General features: G+C 33.6%; 3 protein-coding genes across 3 annotated transcripts; 1 reads left to right on the top strand and 2 right to left on the bottom strand.

Annotated features, from left to right (window-relative positions):
• Positions 1–983: 983 nt before the first annotated feature.
• On the bottom strand, positions 984–4,348 carry LOC107907213 (proline-rich receptor-like protein kinase PERK1). Its single transcript, XM_016834483.2, has 8 exons — positions 3,470–4,348; positions 2,641–3,192; positions 2,467–2,553; positions 2,307–2,377; positions 2,121–2,197; positions 1,883–2,024; positions 1,627–1,785; positions 984–1,539 (listed from the first exon to the last, which is right to left on the bottom strand). Exons 1-8 carry the CDS (start codon positions 4,014–4,016, stop codon positions 1,225–1,227), a joined length of 1,950 nt encoding a protein of 649 aa, XP_016689972.2. The 5' UTR covers positions 4,017–4,348; the 3' UTR covers positions 984–1,224.
• Positions 4,349–8,844: 4,496 nt separating this feature from the next.
• Positions 8,845–12,498, bottom strand: LOC107907214 (probable chlorophyll(ide) b reductase NYC1, chloroplastic). The gene is made up of 10 exons (XM_016834484.2): positions 11,941–12,498; positions 11,750–11,828; positions 11,544–11,679; positions 11,348–11,422; positions 11,045–11,237; positions 10,599–10,667; positions 10,133–10,272; positions 9,874–9,996; positions 9,517–9,709; positions 8,845–9,383 (listed from the first exon to the last, which is right to left on the bottom strand). Exons 1-10 carry the CDS (start codon positions 12,298–12,300, stop codon positions 9,198–9,200), a joined length of 1,554 nt encoding a protein of 517 aa, XP_016689973.1. The 5' UTR covers positions 12,301–12,498; the 3' UTR covers positions 8,845–9,197.
• Positions 12,499–16,813: 4,315 nt separating this feature from the next.
• Positions 16,814–17,983, top strand: LOC107907215 (transcription repressor OFP8). Its single transcript, XM_016834485.2, has one exon. It carries the CDS (start codon positions 16,878–16,880, stop codon positions 17,772–17,774), a length of 897 nt encoding a protein of 298 aa, XP_016689974.2. The 5' UTR covers positions 16,814–16,877; the 3' UTR covers positions 17,775–17,983.
• Positions 17,984–20,375: the final 2,392 nt, after the last annotated feature.

Below are 20,375 nucleotides of genomic sequence, written 5' to 3'. Positions count from 1 at the left end.
AAAATCCAAGTACGCTAAGCTGCTGCAACTTGCTAGCTTTTTAAGGTTGGCAATGAATTGGAATTGGATCACCTTCACCTTATACCTCTCACAGAAAAAAAAAATATTTGACCTAAATTTTATTCACTTAAATTTTGCTATTAGTCTTTATATATTATAAAAATTATGAATTTAATTCATATTATTTAGTCATTTTTAATCTTTGTACTTTTCAATTATTAAATTCATTAAGTTCTGTTGTTTCCAAAATTTGTTGTGGTAAACATATTATCATATGTAAAGTCATGTCAGCTTGTTATTTCTACATATTATTCACTAAAAAACTAGTTAATAGATTAATCTTTATCATATCTACAATTGTATGCATAGTAAAAGACTAGTAGTTGAATTTAACCGCATCAATACTAAAATTTTAAAATTTTAAAAGTGTAAAAACTAAAATTGACCAATTCAAAAAACACAATGATTAAAAAATTAAAATACCCAGGACTAAATGCAAGACATTCACAAAATACAAAAACTAAAAGTAGAATTTTACCATTTTATTATATCTCTTGGGTCTTGGCAACTCAGCTTCTTCACCGGTAAGGTTAGTTGGTGGTAGGCGCAGCAACCCAGCAGTCTGAACCCAAAGAAGAGAGAGGCCGACACCCCACAATGAGCTGTTTAATGTTCCCACATTTTTTGTCATTTTCGATGATTACGTTTTGTATTGCGGTTGACCGTTATCTCGTTTTCTAATGCTTATAAAACGGCAGCCAGCTCTGCATGTGACAATCAAGAAAAGCCCCCCACCCTCAGCTAAGCTTTTCAATTTTTTTTCAAAGATGCAAGAATGTTCCCACGTGCTGGCCACCGTCACCCATTATCTTTAGTCTTAAGCTTTCATTCACCTCACGTTCAAAAAGCACACGCTTGAGTTGGACAACGACGTGACACCATCAACTGAATCTAACCCATTTCTACTACATGTTCTAATAAAATGAAAAATCAATCTCAATGTATGTGTCCATTATTTACTGTGTGGATTAATAAATAAATACAAATTGAGCAAACAATAAAAAAAAACCCGTAATTTCAAAGATTAGAGGGATAATAAAAGAATGTGTTATCTCACGAAAAAATAGCCCTTGCCAGTTTTTGGAATCAAAGTCTTAATAGTATGAAAATGGAGGACTAGGGATGGGATCTTTACAAAAGGGAATGAACAAGGCCAATTTGTCGTTAAGAGGTTGAATTTCCGCTGAATCCATAGCTATTCCTCTTCATCTTTCCCATCTCCATTTCGCGGGTGGTTTGGCCTTCATTGCTCGAGCCGGAAGGGTATAAACCGTATTCACTGGTTGGTTCACTGTACTCGCTACTAGCACCGAATTCTTGAGTACCCAAAGCCATCTTCCTGAACTTTTTCATATCTTCATTGTATTGGCTCGTGTCGTAGTCTGAGCTTCCGTAAGAGCTGTAGACACCGCTCTGTCCGGGTCTCATTCCTTCGTTAAGATCAGACAATGATGCATCTCCTTCTAAAGCACGGACTATCTGCTCGGTTATAATTTGTGGGGTCAGAGTCTAATAAATAAAGAATGTAACAGAGATGGATGAGCGTTGGAATTTGAAAAGAATTACCTGGCTCATCCGCGGTCTACGTCTTGCTGAATGTCGTACACAAGCTGCAGCACAAGCAACCATACGAGTCATCTCGTTGTGGTTATATTCTTTTTGTAACTTTGGATCAACCAGACCATCAAAGTTTCCATCCAAAGCTTTTGTGAGCAAAGGCCTAGCCTGCAATGCCGAACCAGATTTACTTTTAACTAAATATTCTAAGAAATTTAAATCTATGTAAAGTAAACCATCATATGGACCTAAGTAATAAACTTACCCAATCCACCAAACTGTCATCCATAAAAGAAGAGCCAACCGGTCTGTGTCCAGTAATCAACTCCAAAAGCATGACTCCGAAGGAGAAAACATCTGATTTATCAGTGAGCTTTCCACTTGAAGCATACTCAGGGGCTAAATACCTGGAGATAGTGCGAATTGTAAGGAAAAACAACTAAAAAATTTTAATCACACATAAGCAACGTGCCAAGTAACAAGAATGCAGGATGCCTTCTTACCCGAAAGTACCCATCACCCTGGTGGAGACGTGCGTGTTGACATCGGAAGCAATTTTCGCTAGTCCAAAATCAGCAACCTGAAAACAAAATTACCATCCATTGTCCCAATATGTTGAGGCCACAAAATTACAGCAAAAAATTCACATTCAAAACTACGACATAGGAGTGTTCAAATGAAATCAATACCTTTGCTTCAAACTTGAAATCCAACAGAATATTAGCGGCCTTAATATCACGGTGAATGATCTTAGGATGACCTGAAAAGCATTAATAATCGTTACCACAAAGTAAAAGATTAAAATTCTCTCTAAAGAGAGAGCACATAAGTGAGAGTCGGAGAACACACAATCTTCATGAAGATATGCCAGTCCTTTTGCAGATCCTAAAGCAATTTTCATCCTTGTCGGCCAATCCATGGTCAGTCGCCCCTTCCCTGAAATTAGCATTCTCCGTCATATCACTTAAACAGATGAATCAACAACATTGAATACCAATAACTATAGTTCAACGACAAACTTACCATGCAAGTGAAACTCCAAGGTGTTGTTTGGAACAAACTCATAAACAAGCATTCTTATTGTCCCAGAAATACAGTATCCGACCAATGAGACGAGATGTTTGTGATGGACACGGCTAATGATCTCAACTTCAGCCTGAAATTCTCTCTCGCCTTGCCCACTTCCAGCCTTGAGTTGCTTAACTGCTACTTCCTTCCCATTAGGGAGAACTCCTTTGTGTACATACCCAAAACCCCCTTGTCCAAGAAGGTTAACTTCCGAGAAGCCATCCGTTGCTCTCGCTAATTCTTCATAGCTAAAAGTGCTTTTCGAGAAACCTAAGGAAATACCAGGTGACGGAGGCGGAAGCGGGTTTTCAGAACCTGAATAATTAGAGCCAGAACCTCCACTGCTGCTAATGAAAGGTGGAGGAGGTGTAGAAGATTGTCCTGGAGATGGAGGTCGCCATGCTGTAACTGGTGGAGGAGTCGGCTTTGGAGCCACAGCACCAAATTGCTCCACACGCGGAGGAGGATTTTGTTGCCACCGGTACTGCTGGCCACCATACGGATCATCTGGAATTCAAGTAAGAAATCGAAAAGGTTCAATTAGTCAAAGAATTGATCATATGAAAGCCAAATACAAAGTTCTCTGTATTGAAAGCCACAAAACGTGTGCTTTTTACAAGTAAAATCATTCAAAAAGATTTCAAATTTCCATCCTTCTAATGCACAATGAAAAGGAAGTAAACAAACCCAATTTTCTTGTTTAAAAACAATAACAGATTCAATAAAAAGAACACCCCAACACTAAATTAGCACTGTTATTCAAAATACGGGAAAAAGATCTGACCTTTGGGTCCAGTAGGTGGAGGAGGCATGTAGTAACTTTCCTCATCTCTTCTTCTTCTCTTCTTCTTACAACATAAAAACAACAAACCCAAAACCAACAATATCGCCACTCCCCCTATTGCTACCCCCACTATGAGCCCCGTCGGCGTCTCATTACTGGAATCAGACGGAGGCGGAGGAGGAGATGGAGTCCCGGAATTCCTCGGAGGCGGTGGTGGAGATGCAGTACCGGGACTCCTCGGTGGCGGCGGCGGAGATGGTGTTGATGAGGAAGGCGGCGGAGGGGAAGGATTTGAGGATGATGGGGGTGGGGATTCAGTGGCCGGAGGAGGTGGAGAGGCAGAGGATGAAGGCGGAGGTGATGAAGTGGAAGGAGGAGGAGGGGATGGAGTGGTAGAAGGAGGAGGAGCTGATGGGGTAACGGGTGGTGGGGAAGGAGTAGTAGTAGGCGGCGGAGTCGCGGCAGCTGTTGGAGGCGGGGATGTAGTATTGGTTGCTGGCAGTGGTGATGTTGGGGCTGGAGTAGCCCCCGGCGGTGCCGATGACATTGTTCTCTCTAAAACAAGGACAAATAAAAATAAAAACTTTATTGGGTTTTTGGTTAAAGAAAAAAGTGTGAATGTTTAAGCAAGGATTTAAGAGAGAAACGGATCAAAAGAAAAAGAAAAAAAAAAGGAAATTAATTGAGGTGGTGAGAATTGAAGAAAACGATTTGGTGTAGTAAGGTTACAAAGTTTGAACGCAGTAGAATAAGAAGTAGCAGTAGTTGTTTAGCACATGCAGGTGGCCCCGCCCCCGCCCTGCCGTTCTCGCTGGGCTTGGAATTGGATTGGGAACCTTTTACAATATAAAATCAAAACCAAAATACTCGTGCTTTTTGTCTTCGCTATGCTATGCTGTCCAGTTTAGGACAAAGAGCTGTTTAGTGGGTCCCCCCTTTAAGTTTTACGCGACTGACCCGCGGTTTATCTTCCTTTCAATACTCCTTAATTTAGATTTCTTTTGGGTAAACTTCACGCTTAGCCATTCAACTATTATTTAATTTCTTTTTTAGTCATTTAATTATAAAAAAATTACAAAATAGTCACCTATCTATTCAATTTTTTTATTACTGACCGTTAAATGACCAACACAAAATAAATTTAACTCTCAACATTTATACGTTGTACCAATTTAGTCTTGATTCTAAAAAATTGAACCCTCAATATTTACAAATTGTGTAATTTGATTTTTTTGCATTTTTTTTTGTAATCCTTTTCCGACATTGTCCCTACATTTGATTCCATGGAAAAACAGCAACAAGAATAAGAAATAAAATGACCCAAATTTTGAAAAGTAGTCAATTCAATTGCTTGAAAACAAAAAATATTCACTTTGTGAATTCAACCCAATTATAAGTCTAGTAGCTTTTTTTTTTGATTTATTTTATCAAAGGCGATTAACTCAAGCTAACAAAAAAATAAATTAATTATCATCGAGAGGTATCAAATTCTTAGTCATTTGAATTATAATGAAATCAATACATTTGAGGATTGTCTAGCTTAATAATAAACAGTATTTCTAATTTACATATTATTTATTAAATTATATTTTTCATGTGAAAAATAGGATAAAATTAGGTAATGTATAACCAATAAGGCCTCAAATTGTAAAAAAATAAGATTTAATTAACATAATATGCAAACATTAAGAGTTAAATTTAATAGCAGGTGGCTAAAAAAAGAAAGAAAAAAAATAGTTGGTAACCATTTTGTAACTTTCCATAGTTAAGCGATAAAAAAGAATTTTACTGATAGTTGGGTTTCTGGCAGTGTAATTTTCCCATTTCTTTTTTCTTTTTGGAAGTTTCTAACTATGATTTTTTTTTTTACGCACTTTCAGATTTTTCGTTGATTGGGACCTTATTTTACCGATTCTTCCATAATGGTGTTTTTTTTTTCCTTTTTTTTTTTAAGTTACTAATTCAACGTTCAATTTAGGTTGGTAGGGCTTTTGTATGAATAGTTCACAATAAATCCGAATCCACCTTCACTAAATTTCAGATTGAAGGAAAACTCAAAAACATTTTCTTTCTGCAAAAATTGATCTGATTGGGTGAATTCAAATGATTTCTCTTTTGAACGAAAAGAACGTAGTATTCCAATGATTTACTAGCTTTTTTTGTAAACCATTTATCATTTTAAAATTCATCTCACACCAATAGAAAAGAGTGCAAATGTGGTCTACATCTGAAATTTCGCATCGTGACTTAAAAATTGAAATACTATTTATATAAATAATTATTGTATAGAGGATCACCATTCAAAGTTTAATTGACGTGAAAAACTAGTAGGTTAACAACTAACTTGAATAACCCAAGTTTTGCCTGACAGTAAATATTTTTAAATAAGATAATATAATTTTTTTTTATTCATAACTTGATTTTGGTATTTTTATATATTTTTCACTTTGTCACACAATAAAGTTTATTCTCATTATTAAATTTAAAAAATATAAAAATTTGATAATGAGAAATTTTTATATAATCACATTCGGTGTTTTAATAATCAAATTGGTAGTTCAACTGCTAAACCAATAATAATTAAATAAATAAAATTTATAAAAATCTAAAAGAAAAAGTTAAAAACAAATTCTTTTTATTAAATCGGTTCAACCGTTTTTTATTTTTACTAAGAAGGAACCAAAACGAAAAAAATCCAATTATTAAGATCAACTTAATTTTATCAACCAAATTTGGCAGCGTTGATGGTTCCAAAGAAGAAAGGAGAAAGGGGTGCAACACAACGTTTTAGAGACGGATTCTAAAGCAACCAATTGGCAGAACCATTGCATGCAACCTTTACATGATGAGAGACAATAAAAAAATTTCAAAGTTATTTATTTTCATTTTAAAACCGAGATAACAGTTACAGTTCATTAATAGATTATAGACAAATGGACCACAATTTTATTTTTGTGAATTGATTATAAACACTGCACTTAAAATTAAAATTCATTGTAAATGATATACAGTGTTAACAAATTTTAAAGTAAATTGAGTGATTGTGTGCTACAAAATAAAAAATTTTGTATTACTAGTAAATTTCATTTGTTAATTTATTATTTTATGGTATCAATTTTTTAGGTTATACTTAAGTTAAAAAAAAACTTTAAAAGAATAGAAAAAAGATCATTAAAATGTGATAAATTTCTTTTTACTGTTTTTTGAATCTCATCGTAAGATATGTACGGAGTATCTATAAAATGTGGGAGTACGTTGCATTCGAAATTCTACATCACTAAACATCAATGAGAGCTAAGTGGTGATGATGATGTGATTCGATATGTAATATTGCATGCATGAAACATCACTTGCAGCAAGTCATTTCATTATGTTTTGTCCAAATATTGTTTCCTTTTTTCATACTTATATTGTTATTAGAGAAATAGAAAGGAAAATTTTAGGTAAAACTATAAGCGTTGGATTCTACTTAAAAGATGGGCAAATTAATCCCTATACATTAGTTCAAAGGAACAAAGTGGTCACTCTGGTAAAAATTCCATCAATTTCTACTCATAAAAATTGATCTTCATACGTTAATGGCATACCGTTTGTAATTTTTTAGTTATTCTGTTGATCATGTCGGTTTCTAATAGAAAAAACGAATGAAATTTTTAACCGAAATGACTAATTTGCTCCTTAATCTAACTAATAAAAATGATTTTTATTTACTTTTTATAAAAGAGTAAAATATAATTTAACCCACACAATATATGAACCATATAAAGTTTTAATTGCATTTTCTTGATGAAAAAAGTAAATGAGATGTTTGACCTTTTTTGAAGCCAGAAAAAGGAAAAGAGGTATTATACTTGGACGTAATGAAATAAGAGAGGACAAAAAAGGGTAAGACGAATATTATCATTAAATTTGATTAGAAAATTGCAATATCATTTTGAAGATTGATAGATAAAATTATGAAGAGTAAGTCAAGAGTTAAGTATATAAATCTACTACCATTACTACTATATTTGTTTGAGTTCACATTTGAAACGTATTTGAAGTGATAGCTGTGACTCCAAGTAAAAGGCAAAACCAGCTGGAAACCAACAGCTAATTTAATTAATTTCAACATTTCGGGATGGGGACATGTTTCCTAATAATCATAATAATTAATCAAATAATTTTCGTAATCTAATTTCAGCATTACTTACCAAATATATTATTTCCTCCGCTTCCTTTTTTTCCCAATACAGTTTTTACACCTAATATTGGGATGTCTCGGTCGAATAAAATTAAACTTTTTTAATTGTTAAATGGATTAATTTAGCCTCCATACTATTTAACATCTAATTTAATCATTTTCGTATAATAGAGGACTTCTCTGATAAATTCACCCCTAATTTATCCCCGGCAATTAGTAGGTGTGGCGATGGGGGGGATGTAGGTGAGGAGAAGCTGCAAGGCTTGAGCTTGATTGGAGGGACTCCACGAATGTTTGACTTGACTATATCTATCTTTTTTAAATCTAGAATGCCTGCTGAGTGCCAGCCCTGTTATATTAATTCAACGATAATGGAGAACACATCACAAAGGGGGAAAAGAAACACAATATACTCAAAAGACTCTTCAATTGCCAGACCCTAAAATACAAAATCCCAATTGATTATTGACTCATTATCTTTTTCTTCTAATTGAAGGTCGTGCCCGGCGTGACGGCAATTAAGCATGATGCTGATATATTCTAAGGTCACATATTCTATGAAGGTAGGAATTATATAAACTAAATTGGGTTTTTAGATATTCTAAAAATTAAGTTTCGAAAAAATTATCATCACTTTTTATTCGTAGTTTAAAGGGTCAATTGTTGGGGTCTGTGAATACACTTCATCCTCCAAATTTGTGATGGAAAAGAGCACGGGTAGTATTTGTAACCTCTTAAAGGGGTTAGAGAAGGGTAAAATTGGGAGATTATTATTCTTTTTCTTTTCATAATTAGTGGCATGACATTCGTTTCTCTTACTAACGTCTTTATGCTAAAGCAAATCTTTATGGATTCCCGTCCGTTACAAATTGCAACCGTTACCTGTTGGCATCACCACCAAGTCATTTTAGCTAATCAAGTTTAAATGGACTATAATATTCTGGAATGTTATGCCAAGCCTATAACATTTAAAAATGGAAATAATGAAAATGTTCGACACGGATTTTAATTATTCAACTCAGATGATTCCTTTGGCTATATATGACTGCATTTCAGCCACAGTTGTCTTCCAAATAGTTTGTGTAAGTGTCGTATTGATACAGCTAATAGGAAGAATGTTACCGCGTAGGTTGTTATGTTAACAATTCCAAGCATCATGGAGAAAAAATGGTCTTGGTGGGGATCATCGACATTTTTGGAAGGACCCAAATTTCATTACAGTATCAATCATTACATGAATACATGTTACAAGTCTAGGAATAAAGAATGCTTCAATGAAAATCTTAAATGTCTGTCTATGTTGCTATTTTCAGAAGTATAAGATCTTGTCTCAGCCAGTACTTGTATATACATGGAGATAGACATATATAGGCTTACTTCTTTGATTACTGATATTTCCAATGACGAAAAAACGACCATAAAATGGCTGGTTTAGTCTTTAGAATCTTATCATATGTAACTTCAATCATACTTGCCCCCTTGACTGAGAGGAATGCTTATAATGTAGTCTTTGATGGTTTTGGATAATGTTCTGTGAAGTTGGCCTCAGGTGCCGGGCAACGTGCTGCTCGTGCTAGAAAGGATAATGAAGGCACAAACAACTGAAAGTGAGAACACAGATACCCAGGTATTTTCTGTGTACATTTCCATTGCATCCGTAAACGAGAACCGAGTGCGGTTTTCAGCCCAGTTTCGGATTCGGTCTGCCTCTGCCGCATATAATGCCCTTCCCTGCATAAACATATTCTCATATCATTAATGAAAGCAGGCTTTAGATGTAAGGTGGCATCTCTAAAGTTCGGATTCTCAGTTATAACAATCGCAACTTTGTAACAAATGTTTTCCCCAGAGAATCGAAGATTACCTGTTCATCGAACCAGCGACCTTGTCGCAACCAGGCAGTGATTAAAGCCAATAGTATCCGAGGTGGGGTCAAGTAGTTGATGGCCTTCCCTGCCCCTTTCACAACCCGCATTCGTGGAACTAGACTTCGAGCAACAGTCTCCGGAAGCTCACAAATGAGATTAAACATTTGTTTATTTTTCAAGGTTGACCCACTGCCAAAAGTAAAAAACAAATATTCAACAACGATAACAAATTTATTCGCCGTGTCATTCAAGTTTTGCATAGCCAAATGCTCAAATTTAACGTTCAAAATTCGTGAGCAAGCCGACACGCATGAAAGCGACTGCTTTACAAAAGTCAGGATTATCCAACATACCTTAAGAGAAGATCTGTAAGGACCATGCCTGGAGATGCCGTATGTATTCCTACTTTAGAACGTTTGCACTCCTTCAAAAGTGAAGCATGAAGCTGTCTGAGGCCACACTTTGTTGATCCGTATCTGTAAAAAAGAGTAATCATCAATATTAACTACTGAAAACTTCAAAACATTACGAAAATTTGAGATCCGTTGTTGATAAGTAGCAGCCCACCACAAGCAAAAGAACTAACTACAGTGTAAGGTAATGAAAACTTACACAGCAGTCAAAGGAGTGCTAGATCCCCCAGAGCCTGCACCATCCATGTTAAATATATGCCCTCCCTTTGGCTGGTTTTTCATTATGCGCATGGCTTCCCGAGTGCAGAGAATAGAACCAACAAGATTTGTTGAGACAATCTACCACATAATCAGCAAGTCAGGGACAAGGTACTGTCATCTTGTTAATCATATACTAAAAACCATTGCAACCACTAGCTATCGGAGTTAATGCATCTGAATTATATCGTGTTACATCAATGAATTACACTGAGAGAAATTCAATTACTAGTTGGCTATTGGCTCCTACTTAGCTTTGTTACAGACGCTAGTTACAGGCAGAGGCAACCAAGACGATGATAAATGTAAGGACCTGGTATAATCCAGTATCCTAAGAGGCTTGCATTATTGAAATGGTAAAACATGGAAATGCTCGAGTAATATATCTATAAAAAAAAATTAAATACCTGCTTAATATCTTCATCACTGAACTGTAGTAATGGTCTAAAACCTTTGTTAGTGCCAGCATTATTTATCTGTAGGAGAAAAACAAATCAGAGTAACACATTAAGCACACGAGTAGACAGTTCTTTGTCCTACCCCAACAAACAGGAATTACACAACAATTGCAGTAGTCATCATAATCAATAGGAAATGACCATTTGCGAGGACCTCTTTGCTTGCAGGTCCAAGAATTAAGTTCAATAATATCACCATGCATGATTTTATCACATTTCTTAAGGCTAAGAGTCAATTCATAATAAACATAAGGTCGTTCAACTTCATTGAAAATTTTACCTAACATCATTCCCCTGAAAGCATCAACATGCTAATATGACACTACAGTGCATCTCCATGCAAGAGAGTGACAGGAGGAGGGAAAAATATACAAACACCACGCCATATAACTCACCCAAATGTCGATAGAACCGAGTTCACTGACGGCAAAGTTGGCCAATTTTTCAACATCATTGGCTTCACAAACATCACATGCTATGCCAACCACTTTTGCTCGTTCCAGATTCTTGCTAGATAAGCCACCAGCAGTCATACCTTCCTTCAGGTTTTCCTCGAGTTCTTTGACAGTCATATCAACAGATTCGGGACTGTCTCGACAGGATCCAATAAGAAAAGGTCGATGTGAGAACTATAGTCATATAAAAAAATCGAATATAAAGCATCATAAACAATGGTTAATTTAGATTTCGTACTCCACCTGCGAGAAGCAACAACAACACGATCTCCGGAAAGAAGGTATTCCCGAGCAAGCGCTTTTCCCAAACCCCTTGTGCTATAAACCAGGCCAGTCAAAAACACAACCCAACAAAAAGGGTAAGTTCTCTGTATCATAGATCCATTAGCAACATGTATCTGTCTAAAACCGAACACCGAGTGCAGATTATATATTGTACCTTCCAGTTATAACAACATTTCTTGGACCAGCTCGACAATGTTCATCTAGAACCATATTAGCTCCAATCATGGTTCCAATGATAACCCCCCCAACCCAGCTATACCAAATCAATGTATTCATCTGACTATCTCCACCTATAAAAATCGTAGTTTTAGAGATGGATCATAAAAATCAACTCAAACATCTACAAGTAAATTGGCTAACCTGACAGCTGAAAGCCTGTCAAGAGAATCACTCCAGTGCTCATCATGGTCACAATATATCTTCCTATTTGCATAGCAATCTGGTTCAAAGATAGCTCATATCATTTAAACATGCATAAACTACTAATTATAGAGCATAATAAAGAACATGAATTATAAAGAACAAAGAGAAATTCAATCCATTAAACTCACCGAGGAGAAAACTTCTTCAACTTTAGCCACAGCTTTTTCGTATTCATCTTGAGATTGAGAACCAAATTTACTAACCCCAAAAACAGCTGATTTCAAAGATTTCCAAAACCCATCTCCTTTTTCCGTCCAAATCCCGAGCTTTCTTTCACTTTCCATGTCTTTCTCTTCCACTTCCCCTCCATCTCCTCCCCTAAACGACCGACACTTTTGAACGTACGCCCCACGACGGTTTCTAGTTAGAACGGGTAACCCTACAAAACAACCACGTTTAACTTTAAACCAGCTCCGTTTCTGTTCCTTGAAACAAAAGTGTTGGTCTTTCTGGAAAGTACACAAGTGAAGCTTTGTCACTGCCGCCATTTCTGTAAGAGATTCGAACTAAATAAACTGAATGTTTTCAGTTTCCCAACTTTACTGGAAACCGAGAAATAGAAAATATCTTTTATTTCTCTCCTAATTATCCAATTTATTCTATTTTTTACATCAAATCTTTTTAGTTATATATACACGTAATAAATAATTTAAAAAAAAATCGGAGAGAGAATTGAAGCGGATCTTACCTTAGGTGGAGGAATGTGATGACCACACGTTATAAGAAACGTAATCTGCTGCAATTTTGGCCAAAACGTGGCGTTGTGGGTCGGTATCTGCCTGTCGTTTTGCTACAATGTTAGGAAGCCATCGAAGGAGGGTGACGCTTCTACGCCTTGTATTGTAGGGCTTATTGGTTTTGGGTCTTAGCCCTTGGGCAGTTGGGTTTTGGGGGTACTTACGTAATCTAAACGGTAACCATTACCGACCCGTATCTAGGGTAATGGAGATAACTATGAATAATAAGACCATGAACAAAAGCAGGGGCGAACCCGGGAACCCCCCTTAAAATTAAAAAACTTTTATTTAGACTTTTTTTTAAGTTTTTAAAATTTTAAATTTGTAAAATATTTTGATCTTACTACAAATATAAAATTTTAATTTAATCTTTTAAAAATTATAAAGATGTAGACTATTAAAATGATAAAATTATATTTTTTATCATAAAAATTAGAATTTCAATTTCCACCCCTAACAAATTTCATGGTTGAGGTTTTGAATGCTTAAACATATCTTATCATGGAAGAATATGTTTTAGACTGGTGAATATATGAGCAGGAACATGGGACATTTTCTGTTTTGGATTAATAATGCTGGGTGGGGGCAATGCTTTATATCAAAGAAAACTGAAACTCATATTCAGTCCAAATCGAAATCTTGGGTTGGGAGACGCTAGGCTCATTTGGGATGGGCCAGTATCCTCAGCTGTATTGGGCAGGGCACCCGTCTCTATTTTATACAAGATACATCGACTAATTTTAGTGCTAAATCATTCTAAACTTCGTTTCTGGATTTGTGCACTAACAAATAAAAGGCTCTAATTCGTACTTTTAACCTAAGCAACTCGTCTACTGTATAAGAGTTAAAAAGGTAATCAATTATAATCATCAATTCTTTTAAAATAATCATTTAAAAAAAATCTTCAATCGAATGCATTACAAAATTTTTTATCATTAAACTCATGTGAAAAATCTAAATTCAATCTGTACTTAGCTTGATTTTTTTATTATAAAATCTTCACTGATGAGCGTCTAACAATAAACTATTATCAATTAATAATCTAAATAATTTTGATCAAAATATGCCACTCAAATAAACTAAGTTATTCACTTTTCATTGTAGGTAAAGTTAACCCAACTTTGGCTTCAATGATTCGTAATTTTATTTGTGAAATCATGGTGGTGAGTACACTGTTGTTTTATTAACTTGTTACCAGAAACCAAATAAAAAAGACAAGAGCTTGGAACAAGACTTAAGCCAACCTAATTTCCCATGATTTTTCACTCAAATCGGAAATAGCTTTTGAAAAAAAATTCGAGACCAATAAGTTCAAGGGACACCTTTTTTTTTAAGAAAAAGAAACGATTATTTGTTCATGATATAATTTTGAAGGGTGCACTGATGAGAAAATTAAGCCATTTTTAGTATCTCATGAAAGACTTTGGCTTATATCTTTGTTCTTACGTTCCTGTCCTATAATGGATGATATATTATCCTATAAAAATAAATAAATTTAGTTAATGACGGATGACTGTTAAGAAAACTATTGTAACTTAAAAAATTTAAGAAAAATAATAAATCAATTAATAGGATTTATTTTCTTGAAAACTTTATGCGCCATGAATGTTGCATTAATTAAGCAGATATATATACATATATCGATAATAAAATTATAAAGCAGCTATTTGATTAAAAATTAAATGTATTATTAAGAGACAATTGCACATGAAAATTTGGCGTAAACCCACAAAACAGTACTTATAATATAATGTTATAAAAGTCATAATCCCACATGGATATGCTGCCACCCTATGTTGGGATTTGGGATGTTTTAAATTAAAAAAAAAACCCATTCGAAATGATCATCGAAGGTTATTTAATGTAATATTTATACCAAATCAAATGCAATTGTGAATATTTTAATATTTTAAGTGAAGATATTAGTAACTTTAAAGAGTATTTAGTCATAAAAAGAAAATTAAATTACTAAGAGCACACTCTATATAGTAATAATGTTTAGCTTCTGAAAATAATTACCAAAAATGTTATATTAACTAACCTTAAAAGAGCAGCCAAAAAACACTCAAATATAGGAGAAAAACAGTCAAAGTAAAAACTTGTAGGTGTGACTGAACTTGACCTCATACTCTAAATAAAAAAGCTGAAACTCAACCACTCAAAGACTGTCTGTTAGTTGTTGTTGTGGCATTTCCAACAATTGAAAGGGTAATAAGTAACCAAGTGAAGCTCTTTGATCCTATGTGTTTTTGTTGTTTGGAAGCTTCCCAGACAGTGAGATACTCTTAATTTCACTGTCTTACTATTCACCATTTTCGCGGGGGGGAAATAGAAATATATATAGACATAGATTTGATGTGAGAGTACTCCTTGTGTTTATTGATTTGTCCTGTTTACGTACAACTTTGAAACATAAGTATTAAAAATAAATAGATAAATAAGAATTATGAATCCATATTCATTATTTGTTGTTAGACAAGTAGAGATTTCGATCTAGATTCTTGGACCCTCATCCATCCTCTATAGCTAATAGGGTCATATCGAATTATAGGATATTTTCATATATAATAAAGTTTTGAAGCATATTCGTATAGGTGGTTAAGGGACAAGGGGGGGGGGAGGAATGGTCATAGAAAGGAATTTGTGTTGTTATACGGCAGCAACCCCAATTCATGTATGTGAAAAGAAATGATATGTCATTCTTCAATGTCCTATTAGAAGTCGGTGTCCCGTTTCCCACATTAACACTGTTCATCTTAAATACATCTTTTATTATAAAATTAATCTTCAATGTACATTTTTTTTAACTACTTTATTCAACATTCCAATTTTCGTTATATTTTAATTATTGGGTATTAGCCAAGAATTTTAACCATTATTATATTTTCTATAATATTTTTATTTATTTGTCAAAATTTTAGATGTTATTTGACAGTGACTGTTGTACACTTATATAACGTTATATTTGAAATTCAAATTATTATTTTTTAATTTTTAAATTTTTAAATTATAATATATTAATAATATTATTGCTTAGTGAAATTTAGACGGTACTTGTAAAATAGAATTATATTCATTTTATAAAGTATGATTAATATTTTTTGGGTAAACTATATCATTAGTTACTAAATTATGAGTAAGTTTCAGTTTTGGTCAGTTAACTAAAAATAGTTACAATTTGATCACTCAACTATTCAAAAATTTTCATTTAGGTCATTAGGTTGTTAAATCGGTGCTATATGGCCTTTTTTTGTTTGCATTGCTTACACCAGTTGAAAGCTCGCCTTCCCATTCTCTTCTACAATTTAATTTTTTTCATTAAACAGTTTTGGATATCACGAATTTACGAACCAAAATTCAAACAACTCCTTTTCTCTGATCTCCGGCACTGATCATTAGGTTGACTTGGATTAAAGGTATGTTCTTTTACTTGTCAATGTGTATTGATCTACCGTACCATTAGTTGAATTGTCGCTTGTAGCTTGCTAGCGGAACTTTGAAAAAATTAATAGCCCAATGACTTAAATAAAAAACCTTTTGAATTCTTCAATTACTTAAATGAAAACTTTCAAATAATTTAATGACCAAATTGTAACTTATTTTAGTTAAGTGACCAAAATTAAATTTACCCATAATTTGGTGATTAATGGTGTAATTTGCCCTATATTTTTATATAAAATTCAAACATTTATGGAGATAATATCTTAACTAAATTTTATTATTTTATTTTAATTAAAAATGAAACAAATTAAATTTACTACTATTCTAAGAAGTCAGGGTGGACCTGCATGGAGCCCAAATTCCTTACCAATTTCTTTTTATCAAATTATTTTTTATCCTCCAATTCTTCCAAATATATCCTTCAATAAACAAAAATGGGTAGTTTGCATTAAATGTAACAATACCATACCTGGAATTCATTTCCCAAACTAGGTTTGGCCAGCCCAATTCATTACCCTTTTTTTTTCTTTTAACCTGAAAAATTCTCCATTTTCAAAATGTGATTAAATTTTAAAACCGGTAATTAAATTTTGATTTGCAAACAATTTAAGCGCGCAAATTTAACAAAGAAAATTAAAGCAGGTAAGAAAAGTTGACTACCCGTGACTTTCATCCTTATTTTATATCACTAATTAATCCCAAAAAAATAAGTCGTCTTAACCCTTAACCCAAAGTTTAACACAATAAAGACAAATAGATAATATTTTAATAGTTTTCGGGATTTAAATTCCATTCCTCACATGTTTATATATAACTTCTCTTTCTGCATTGCTATATCACCACTCTCCTCTCAAAAAAGAAGAAAAAACCTCTCTCGCTTGATCCGTATGGAAAATCCATTCAAGCTAAGAATCTCTCGCATGTTTCGATCCTCGTTTGCCTCTTGTCGGACCCGGAACATGTCGGACGTTATTGAGAAACCTGTTTTTTCACCTGAAAAGCACAACAGCTTCCATTTGGTCGAGCCATTTTCGTCGTCGCCACCACCCAAGTCTCGACCCTTCCCTTCCGTTTCTAAACCCAGAGACGCCATCAATGCTCCTAAAGAATCTCTTCCCAGACGTAAATCGTCAGCTCGTTATCCCTCTTATATAGTCTCCGCCGCCGATTTCGACGGCCGAAAGTGTCCGCCGCCTGCTTCTCCTATGATGCCTTTGAATCTCTTCTCCGACTGTAAAGACTTTGGTTTCTATGAGAAAAAGAAAAGCTTACCCAGAAACAAGAAAAAGAAGAACAACAAAAGGGTTCATATTAAAAGCAAGTATATGTCTTCCACCGCCGCATTTTTCAGTTCATCTGTTGCTTACAACAGTAATACTTATTACGGTGGGTGGTGGTTTAGCAGTGAAGATGAAACCGACACTCTTTTCTCTTCAAGGACTCGCTCGTCGGATTCATCCGAGTCTCTCCGACAGCATTCTAATTGCCGTAAAAGGTGCAAAGTTCGTCGTAGAAGAGGTAGAAGCTCCGACATGGGGATGGGAGTTTTACCCCTGGAAGGTGGAACCGATAAAGTCAAAGACAGCTTCGCCGTAGTGAAAAGTTCTAGCGATCCCTACAATGATTTCAGGACATCAATGGTGGAAATGATCGTTGAGAGACAGATATTCGCAACAAAAGATCTGGAACAACTGTTACAGTGTTTCCTGTCACTGAACTCTCATCACCACCATAGCATAATTGTTGAGGTTTTTACAGAGATTTGGGAGACTTTGTTCTCTTGAAATGCACAGTCCGAAGAGAAAGTTGAAAACTTTGCTCGTTTTCGCTTTTGTTTATTTCGCTACCAGTAGTTTTTAAATTAGAATTTAGAGTTCTAACTCCGAATTAACGTTGTTAATTAAAAGAGAAGTTGAAAACATTGCTGGTTTTCTTTGTTCTTTGCTTTGTCTTGTCTACAGCACGGATCAATGAATGTATATGACTTTTTTTTTGTTTTGTTTTTTTATGTAATCTTTAAAATTTTAAACAGTGAATTTGATTATTTCGATGAAATCCCAAAAGTGGAATTCTTTTTCCTTCAAAACAAGCAGAGATTGCGTTTGTTTGTTCTAGTGTTTGTTTGCCTTTCCATTGACATATTACTGCAGGGGAAGAACTGTTACTGAAAAGATAGGGCAGTGGCAAAAAGGAAAACGAAATGGAAAATTTTGTGGCAGCAAAAATCCTTTGATTTCAAATCCATTTTATATGGGTGAAAGTACCCCCCCCCCCACTCCTACTCCTATTATCAATAATTCCTTCTATTCTACCAAAATTTCTTTTTTTTTTGAAGTCATTGATATATCATTTGTTAACATTTGTAATGGAAACAGATGACATGTCAGTAACAGTGCTGACATAATATATATTTAATTTTGACATGAAAATTTAATGTATATATAATATCTTTGTCATATTTAAATAATAATATTTTATAACTATGGTACCAATATTATGAGTGGCATGTCATCATTTATCGAAAAACCATATTTCGATGGTTTCCGTTAACAATTTTACTAATTTATTTACATTTTAAAATGCAAGATTTAATTGTTTCTTTTTTAGTAGAGGTACTTGTTTGTTCCATTATTGATAAAACAGGGACTTTTGGGGTTATTTGACCATTTTATATGTTTTTACACCCAAAAAAAAAAAAGAAAAGGAAATGTAGTAAAAAGTTATTGATTTAAAAGATTATTTTCTTGTCTTTTTTAAAAGCTCAGTAGGTCTAAATTAAATCTTCATTAAGAAAGTAGAACTAAAATTTAAAACACTAACACATGCATATTGATGAAAAATATTATATGCTCAGACGATGTATTAAGAAAGATTCCTTGAGTAAGGATAAAGCTAGTTTTTCATTAGTTATGTATTTATTTTCGGTACAAGCAATTGACTTGCAAATCATTAAATAAGAGATAAATTTTGAATTCTTGTTGATATCTAAACAAAAACTGCACATATTTATATCTAAAAAGTGTATTAATAGGAGTGGGTAAAACATGTATGGCTTATACAGAAGGTTTGTTTTAAGTCTCTCATTTCTTCGTCAAATAAAGAAATTGTACTATGACAAGTTCATGAGTTTAAATACGATATACATATAATAAACCCATTTTTTTATGAAAAAAATTTGCAACATAAAATTAAAGCATCTTATATCATTATTTAAAATGATAATAAATTTGATTAATTTCAAGAAATGTTTTGTTTTTATAATTGATTATTAAATAAAAAGTTTAATACATGTGGAGTTTATAATACCAATTTTATTGAATCATGTAGGTATAGCTCAACTTTTATAGGGTTGAATTTAATATATATATATATTGCTGAATCAGAAAAACGTTTAATTATACGAATATAATTAAGAAACCATTGTCTTTATTTGTCACAGGCTACACAAAAAGAAAAAAGATCGCTTACCTAATTTAAAAACGCCAATAAATTTTCATTAAAAAAACAATAAATAACACCATTTACCATACATATATATATTTATTGTTTTAAATGGTCCAAAATTATGGTTGGCATCATCCCAGAAGACAATATTCAAAACGATGATTTGAAAATTATTGGTTTGTAAAAAGAAGACTGTTGTGGATAATGGAGGAGCCAATACAATTATTAGTAAGGTACAAGAATTGGACGTCACAAGAATTTTTTTTTTAGAAACTACGTAGGCCAGAAAAGATTATATGAAATAGAGATGTTATTTATTTTTAATAATTTAATGTTACAGTAGAATAATTTTGTGGCGTCAGTGTTTCATATAATCCTTTCTTATATATAGATTATGTGATGTGGCTAGCTATTAATAGAGAGAATGTGAAAAGAGATGGTTTGGGATTCTATTATCTTCTCATCTCAAGTAATCCTTTATCTCATCTTTCTATTTTCTACGCAAACTTTTCCGACATTTAACACTTAAGATAACAACTTTGTTATAGAATTCATAGCAATAATAGTACTTTCACTAGAATACTCATTCTCTAAGGGCAAAGACAAACTTTTAGGACTAAAGTTATATAAGGTTACATCTCTCTCTCTCTCTATTATATTGACTAGTGTTGTGTTCTTAACAAATTACTTTATTTAATTTATTTGATGCAAATTCATTTTTGTTTGTATTATCAGAAGACAAAGATTCAAGCAAAAAAAAACACCACCACCCTAACATGAAACAAATAAAACAATTTGTTTCTATAGTATAATGCTTGCGAAAGGTTTCAAACCTAAAAAAGATAGGTGGTTTGTCCCTAGTTTAGAACCTCCGACAACATAATCAGTATAGTAGATCCAATCAACTATTAAGTCAATCACATTAATAATGATGTTTGGCT

Source organism: Gossypium hirsutum, chromosome D05 (genome assembly GCF_007990345.1).
Source record: "Gossypium hirsutum isolate 1008001.06 chromosome D05, Gossypium_hirsutum_v2.1, whole genome shotgun sequence".
NCBI classification, from domain to species: Eukaryota; Viridiplantae; Streptophyta; class Magnoliopsida; order Malvales; family Malvaceae; genus Gossypium; species Gossypium hirsutum.
The sequence above is the reverse complement of the archived record's forward strand: the minus strand, read 5'-3'. Positions and strand labels throughout refer to the sequence as shown.